The sequence below is a fragment of the Haliotis rubra genome, unplaced genomic scaffold, assembly GCF_003918875.1.
Source record: "Haliotis rubra isolate DU_JTF1 unplaced genomic scaffold, ASM391887v1 Scf44, whole genome shotgun sequence".
Lineage (NCBI taxonomy): Eukaryota > Metazoa > Mollusca > Gastropoda > Lepetellida > Haliotidae > Haliotis > Haliotis rubra.
The window spans coordinates 2,379,975-2,388,333 of NW_025767124.1; the positions used below are offsets into that span (position 1 = coordinate 2,379,975).

At 41.2% G+C, this 8,359-nt stretch overlaps 1 protein-coding gene across 2 annotated transcripts; it reads left to right on the forward strand.

Moving 5' to 3' along the window:
- Window positions 1–454: 454 nt before the first annotated feature.
- On the forward strand, window positions 455–8,093 carry LOC124289374. Of its 2 annotated transcripts, none has more exons than XM_046725992.1 (2): window positions 455–556; window positions 2,913–8,093. In XM_046725992.1, exon 2 carries the CDS (start codon window positions 3,886–3,888, stop codon window positions 6,148–6,150), a length of 2,265 nt encoding a protein of 754 aa, XP_046581948.1. In that variant the 5' UTR covers window positions 455–556; window positions 2,913–3,885; the 3' UTR covers window positions 6,151–8,093. The 2 variants fall into 2 exon arrangements, with proteins under 2 accessions (XP_046581948.1, XP_046581949.1); XM_046725993.1 differs by lacking the exon at window positions 455–556 and adding an exon at window positions 1,485–1,537.
- The last annotated feature ends 266 nt before the right edge of the window (window positions 8,094–8,359 follow it).

Consider the following 8,359-nt stretch of genomic DNA (forward strand, 5'->3'; position numbering starts at 1 on the left):
AATCGTCAGTGTACTAAATGATTCACTTAGTACCAATAAAACCGATATTAATGGATGACCATGAATTTGAAACCTGTAATAAACCAGGCATGGTAGAGTGTCTTAATTATCAGTGCCATAACCATACGCTCCGCATAAGATGAATACGTTATCATTTTACGCAATAACGTTGAGTAAGTGTGAATAGCACATCCATAATAACATGTCAAGTCTTCCGTTGTCAGATAGTAATATTACTGTAGGAAATTAAAACTAATTGCTTTTGAAAAAACACATAGAGAACCCTTAAAGTGCGCTGCAATATGTCTGACAATACAATGAGAATGTCACTCAAACGTTTTCAATTATACCGCATGCTTCCAAAAAGTATGCACGGATAACATAATTGATTCTGCTTTCAAACAATTTGGAGTACATTGATATTGACCATGCAGCATTTCAATATTTTTTATGAAACACAAAAGCAACACCTTTATGTAGGAGTATATAGTATATATAGTCCATATGTACTCCAGGATGAACTGTTGGACATTTGAACGCTGACAACACGCTACAGGTAAGATTCATGTTAGAATTATCATTGAATACACATTGACACATTATATTTCTTTCTCTCGCTCTGTCTCTCTCTGTCTCTGTCTCTGTCTCTCTCTTGCTCTGTCTCTCTCCCCCCCCTCTCTCCCCTCTCTCTCTCTCTCTCTCTCTCTCTCTCTCTCTCTCTCTCTCTCTCTCTCTCTCTCTCTCTCTCTCTCTCTCTCTCTCTCTCTCTCTCTCTCTCTCTCTCTCTCTCTCTCTCATTTGCTACAGGTATTCTCTCTACTTTTATTGGACGGTTATTAGTTATTATCAGAGCTGTGTTATCCGAATGGGTCACAGAAAGATGTTACGGTTCATTGAGGTACAAAAGTTCGAGGGATTGTAATAGATGGAAACTATTATACACTGTATGAATTAAAATATCTCAGATCATTCCAAATTTATGCCCATCAGAGTTATCTCCCTTGTAACGCGTATTACAGTTGTCCGTTCAGTTAAACGTCGAGTTTTGTCAGTTAAAGGGGAAAACTACTTTGGTGAGATGTTAGACCCACTAATGCACATAACATGCGGTTCAGGGATGTTTCACCCAAACTATACAAATTTCCATTGCATACTTTCAATGATATATATATATATATATATATATATATGTATTAGCAACCGTCAAACAGCCCTTAAACAATGGTATTGGCACAGATATGGATTATCGCTTAAACATTCTTTTAATGGCATGATTTTCATTTTTGATTGGAATATGCCTTTAAGTCGCATCTCTGGTGGCACGTGTATATCAGGAAAATTGTCCAATCAGGCGCGTAGCATGCTAATTTTTTCGTGTAAGCCCGAAAGGTTGCAAGGCTTTATATTTAGATAGTATTGAGGGCTTGCCCAACCATTTTAGCAACAATCATGTGTAAGCCCGGGCTTTATTTTACAATGATAGCTACGCCACTGACAATGTTAAATCATTTCCTGATGGAACCGCCATTGCCCACTGGTATGTCAAGATTGATTGCTGATCAACATGAATCTATTAATCTTTTATCTGTCAAATTTATAATCATACCATTTTGCACGTTTACTATGTTTGTTGGACATGACGTCCTACACACATGTTGACTCTGGCCTTGCCGCTAAAACGTCATGCTTGTAAAGACCGATCAAGGGCAAATACATCGTACCTGACTACGCTTGCTGTTATTTCTGGTCCAAGTCGCCCTAAAACTATATCACCACTACCACCGCTTGTTGTTGATTTATCTCAATATGGTTATTTGGGAAGGAGATCTTTAAGTCCCAATCCAACCCAACAGCTACAACATCACTTTAGTTCCAAATTCCTTATTTATATAGTACTACATCAATGCAAACACAAACACAAACGCACGCACACACGCACGCGCGCACACACACGCGACAGGACAATCACAGGGTAATCGTAGTAGAGTTGACAGTGGCAGTAAACTTGCAAGGCAGGTTGAGGAACTTAATGCAGCTGTCCTAACGAGTGCTGTTTTAGGGAGTGATTGTTGCTTGTCTCGCAGTCATATCCTTCGGGCAACAACGTTCTGATACTCCCTAAATACTCCTGCGGCGTGAGTAATCCCCTTCCTTCTCCCCAAACAAGCACACGCACGCACGCATGCACACAAGTAAACACACAGATAAACATACATACTCACACACACGCGCGCGCGCGATAGGGCATTTGAAGTACAGTTGACGGTGGCAGGACAGTTGCAGGGCAGGTTGCTACACTTTATGCACCTATAGCTACCCCAACGATTACATCATATCGTCTAAGACAAATTTGTTTTGTATTGTAAAGTGATGAAAGCGGAACATGTTAGCATTGTAGCCTAGTAGCACAGCAGTGCGCTCCCTCGCCATGCATTCAGTCCGTGTTTCGAATCCTACGCAATAGCGTGCATTTCACGTGCGTAATGTGTGAGTGTAAACGTACGCTTCTGCTAGTATTTTTCAGCAGCGTCTCCTCACAAAACTGCATCTGAGTTAGGAAGTGAATGTTGTTAGTCCATGCAGTCATAGCCAGTGTTTAACATGACAACTCTATTTAATTAAGAGATACTTACATTTTTGCCAAGCAGTCGGTCATGGGGCACTATAACGTTCTGATCCTAATGTTCCATAATACACCAGCGTGCGTGAGTTCTAAGTGGTTTTACGCCGCTTTTATATTCCCGCAATATCCCCGCAATATCACGACGGGGGACACAAGAAATAGGCTTCACACATTATACCCATATGGGGAATCGAACCCGGGTTTTCGGTGTGACGCTTTAACCACTAAGCTACCCATCCGCACTAAAACACTGTTTAACATGCGTTAAATGTATTTGCACTCTTTGTAGGTGTCAGGCGATCAGGAAACTGGTGTATAGAATAAGTGGTGGAAATACACAATCGTGAGATCGAATCTCCGGCAGGCATGCATCAACTGTGGTTAAACTTCGCTGTATCCGTTCTGTATCTTGCGACATCATCTGCTCAAAGTGGACCATCGCTCCATGAACTTGGTCTGCAAACAGACCCTGGCGCAGCAGAACCCTTCAAAGGAATATCTAAGTGGATAAAGGTTCTCTTCGATAAACGAGTCTCCTTCGAAGCACTATTTAGGGACCCTTTCGGCGTAGAGCACAACCATGACCCCATGGCTGAACATTGCCCCTACGGTATCATTTATGATAAGTCCATGGTGTGCAGAATTCAAAGCATGTACCCTGCATGCACGATCAAGCAGATACGAACCTCAACTGACATGGGATTTGCTGCATCGATATACAAAGAAACAACATTACCTTACACACGTATTCATTCTCATGATCCTCCACCTTTCAGGGACCCTATTCCTGAAATAATACAAACATGTAAAGACCCTAAAAAATGCCGATTCGACGAAATGTCAGATCGTAACGATCGTTGAGGTGCGTGAAAAAAATCCTGACACAGGTTGTGAACTATGGGAAAGCAAGGTTACTACATTTGTCCAAATACCTCACCCAAGCTTGGTACCGGCATCCTAAACTGAGATCTGTCTGTCGAGGAAGGTCTGACGAACTGGTGAACTATGTGAAGGAACTATCCTCCATCAAAACACTAAAAGACAAGATTGTGCCTCTCTTAGACACAAACCTATGGCCTATCAACGTAACTGCTCCCTTCAGAACCGAAGTGGATGACGTATGTAAAACTAGCCCTGATGACAGATTCTGTATTTACAAGAAGGTGTTTCTCTTGTCTGAGCCAATACGAGAAGTGAAGAAACTGGCCGACAAATCTAAATGGGAAAGTGATGTAGTTCAAGCAGCTATTGCCGCCTTTTCGATGCATCTCCAAGACTTCAAGAAAAATAGTCCAAACGAATTTAAGAATATTCCACCTTTGTCGGAAAAAACACTATACATGGAGAATACGCGACAAATATTTGCCATCATCCAAAAAGCTGATTTTGCTGAACTGAATGATTTGATGTCCATCTATAGTAGGTTCGAGGCTACATATTTTGCAGACAAAAGTTTGAGTGGAACAACAGAACAGGTGCTCCTCTACAACCTTCACAAACTTGTGGAACAAGCTCGTCTTATTGTTGACCGGTATCAAGAAACACTTAAAACCAGAAAAGTCCTAACAACTGAAGTTGATTTAAAGGCTTTGCTGATGAGCACCGAGATGAACAAGATAATTGATTTTGTGAAAGGTCAAAAATCTGATTTGCTAAACATCGCTAAATATCTCACTGCCCAGATAAGTCAGAGCGTGGCCAACCAGTTTGAAGGACTGCAGACGTATTTCACAAAAGTGGAGTCATTCAATCGGGATAAATCTATGGCAGATATTAAATATGTTAAGGGCATGTTGGACAAATTCACAAAATCCTCCAAGAAATTGCAAGGGACTGTCAATGATAACATAGACAAGGTTGTTAAGTATGCTTTGAAGGCGGCACAGGCACAGGTCGGAGAGCAGGCAGCCATGTTAGCACTAAGGGTAGCGGAGGCATGTAACCCTATGGACTGGCTTATAAATGGCGGGTCTGCCAGCGAAATTATGGAGACTGCAGCACTGTTAGCCAACAGTATTGCAGATTTGGCCGTTGTAGAAAAACTGAAGTCATCAGTATCAAGTCTGATCAAAGAAACAAAAGCCTTATCAGTTGGTTTTGCTAAAAACAACCACTTTCTGAAAATTATCCGTCAGGTTATCGATAACATAGATTCCCCCTATTCCAGTTTTGAAGCAGACAAAACATTTTTCTTAACCAAATATGCGGATTATCAGCCTGGAATTACCCGACCGCAGCTGGTAGGGGTTGAAGTATTTTGGGGTGTTGTTGTGGACGAAGCCTGCAAGGTCATCGAGAACTCAGAAGCATCAGCTTCGGCACACTTTAAGAGAGAGGTTGGGAAAAGTGGTATATGCTGGAAGACTAAAATTGAAATTGCCAAAATGATCGAGACCTTCTCCGAAATATACGACTTTCAGTTTGATTTAATAGAAGACATGGCGTCCTACATGAGAGCCCAAACTGCAGTTAACGCTGCCCAATCTATGAATGCCAACTTCGAAGCGATCACCGCCAAGGCAGGAACTGCTGAAGACAGGCTGATGGTGATGGAGCAAATGTCCGCCATCTTGGTCGTCACCCACAAGGTTCAGACGTGGGTCATCGTTGACCAGTATTGCAATATCCTAGAGTACAAAAATGGTGGACAGAGGCCAACTGTATGTAAGGGTGTGAAATCGGAAATCCCTGCTCTTCTTGCCCAACCGGAAGTGGCCTGTGACAATGAAGTCCGCTTGTATGTCAATATCCCAACCGTACCTGCAAAAAGTTCTGACAAATCCTACGTTAACATTTCAGACTTATATGCTGGTAATGAAATCACGTTTAAGATTGAGAATCAACAATGGCTGAGAGACAATGGTTGGATTGGGGTGAATGATAACATTATTGCATCATATGTCAAAGATTTTGAAGTATATGCACCAACAAAAACGACGAGTTACAGGCGTGTTAAATCAACTGTTATTGGCTTATTGAATAATGAGTTAATTCCAGGGCAAACAGAATACGTCATAGTCCCACAACACCCGATGGTCTTTGAGTACCAAGAAGGGCTATTGCTGCATAACTGTCGTAAAGGGAAACTTCAGAACCCGTACACCACCTGCACGAATGACAAAATCTCGTACATCTGCCCCCTCAGCAACGACCTGACAACCTGCGAAGAACTCAAAACCAAAACGTTGTTGTTTCCTTCGGTGTTCTCCACCTGGAAGATTCAGCTCCAAGGGTTCAAGTTCTCGCCCGTTCCTGATCCAGCAACCGAGCTCCCCATCAAAGTTGGAATACTCATGTGTACCATGTACAATAAGAAGACCGAAGAGCAGACAACTCGACGGAACATCCGAGATACGTCGTCCCAACATTCTGTATCTGAACGCAGTGGCAGCAGCTTGGGTTGTGACAAATCCTGCTGCCCAGAAGGCCAGTACCTGTCTCAGAAGACCTTCACGTGCAAGCCCTGTCCTGCTGGGTCCGTATCTGCGTTAGGCGGGTATTACTGCCAGAAGGCTCCCGCCGAGTGAGTAAGGTCTATGACAGTAAGGTGTGTGGCACTGATGGCCCGTGGACTTTTTTTTGTTTATGCTCTTTGATCTTTCTGATTTCACACCAACACGACAATTGATAGCGTGACACTATTGATGTCCTGAAAAGTGTGCTTAATCTGATCTGCTTCTGTTTATCATTATGTAATGAAACAATGTACACAGCCATTTGCTTTACTATATTGGTGTTTACGGATTTGTGCTATTATGACCTGCCGGGTGAAACGTGTAACATTTTATATCTATCTTTTATCAAGTTTCTAGGTAAAGGTTCCTGCCTATGTATCATCAAGACAATATGTGAAAGCCATGTTTAGTTATTCAAAATTAACATACGTTATACGTTACGTCATCACTGTATTGTCTGGTCCAGACTGCCGCCATATAGCTGTAAACGTTACGTTACTATATAATCAAGGATATGAATACACATTCATCTAATATAACCATGAATATGTACACAGACGTATGTTACTACACAGTAAAGAGGAGCAGAAAGGCCTATGCTATTACATCATCAAGAAGATATATACATGTTTATGCCATTGCTTATCCCATTATATAACCAAGAGATGTAAACAGGCAATATATTCAGGTGTATGGTATTATATAATCAAGAAAATGTATTCAAGGTTTATGCTATTATATAATCAACAAATGTTAACAGTCCCATACCTGTGTATACTCTTAAAGGAAAGTAGGGGATCATGCAATCTGTTACGTTATTGTCAAGTAACAGAATAGACATACCTGAAAGGACTGTACGTCTGTAAATCCTGAAACTCAAATTGTGTTGAGCGTGATTCCTGATTTTGACACTTTCGACGGTCGATTAATGTCTATGGGCCATTATATCTGTCAATATGTCTGCTTCTGCGTATCAACTTGAATTCATTTCCTGTTCGTGTCAGCACCGCGTTGAGCGTCAGCATCTACGGGCTATTGGTGCGAGGAAAACTGGCAGAATGTTAATGTTTCATTTTCTGTGATTGGCAGACGTTAGACGTTAACGACAGGAAAACAGGTTCTGTGATTCGAAACAAGGCTCGACCTGTGAAGATCCGGGTTAAAATCGACACCCCATGTTTATCGTCAGAGATTATCGTGTGGGATGGTATCACTGTGACAGGTCCAACCCAATCCATATTGTGCAAGGAAGGGGCATTGGATTGTACAATCGGGAATAAAAAAATGACACCCTTTGCTGCGCCGGTTGCAAAGTGAGCTTGGACGTTTTGTCGTCCAAGCTCACCTTGCACAAATCGTCATCATCCATAGAATGCTCCAGCCAGCACTGAGCACAGGCCTTTTACCTACTCTCATACTTCACTACCGTTTGTAATGTATTCCCAAGTTCGTTTATTATTATCATAAGATTATTGCTAGAAACTGATATATTTGACAGCTTGGAAATTGTAAGCTATTTCCGCCTATCCCCTATTTTTTCAAGAGTATATTATGATAATGTTGTGTGGAGGGTTGTACTTACTTTTATGTATTCAGAATTGTTTACTCTTGCTTATGCTTCAATGTAATAAAGAGGATTTGTGATGGCTTATGCATTTATTGAATCAAGATAATGTGTAAAGGCTCATTGTTTCATATAATAAAGAGAAAGTGAGAAGGCTTGTATTGATAATTGATCAAGATGATGTATGGCCGCTTAAGCTATTATATAAAACAAAATTGTGTTAAGGAACATGCAAATATAACCGAGATGATGTGTTAAGGACTTATGTGATGGCTTATGTTTATGAGGCTATGAGGCATTGATTAAGTGAGTCCTAGATAATGTACATGAAACATGGCAGAGAAGACCAAGGATGCAGCCAGTTCGATTATAGACTTTGTATTATTGTTTTGTTCACAAACAGTCGTATTTTCTCCTTTGAACTGCGGAATAAAAGCTATTCTTTGCACAATTTTTCTTCATGTTATCTTTATCAAACCTCGTAGTTAGTTCTGAAGGTGAATTGATCTTGAGAGCAGCATCATGAACTGTGCGACTAACAATACCGACTTAACAAGCATGTAATTCTTCCTCTGCTCGTCAGTCGCTTGGGTGCAATGTTTAACGGCACATCGCCTTTGTAAGTGAGCAAAGGTGCATGACTTTAATATGTTCACCTGCAGACAAATTTGACTCGTGGATGTCGTGAGATAGGTTTTTTTGTAATCACTGAGACAT

What these genes read in the sequence shown, in the direction of transcription:
- LOC124289374 (XM_046725992.1), top strand. Translation starts at nt 3,886, where the DNA reads ATGCATCTCCAAGACTTCAAGAAAAATAGTCCAAACGAATTTAAGAAT.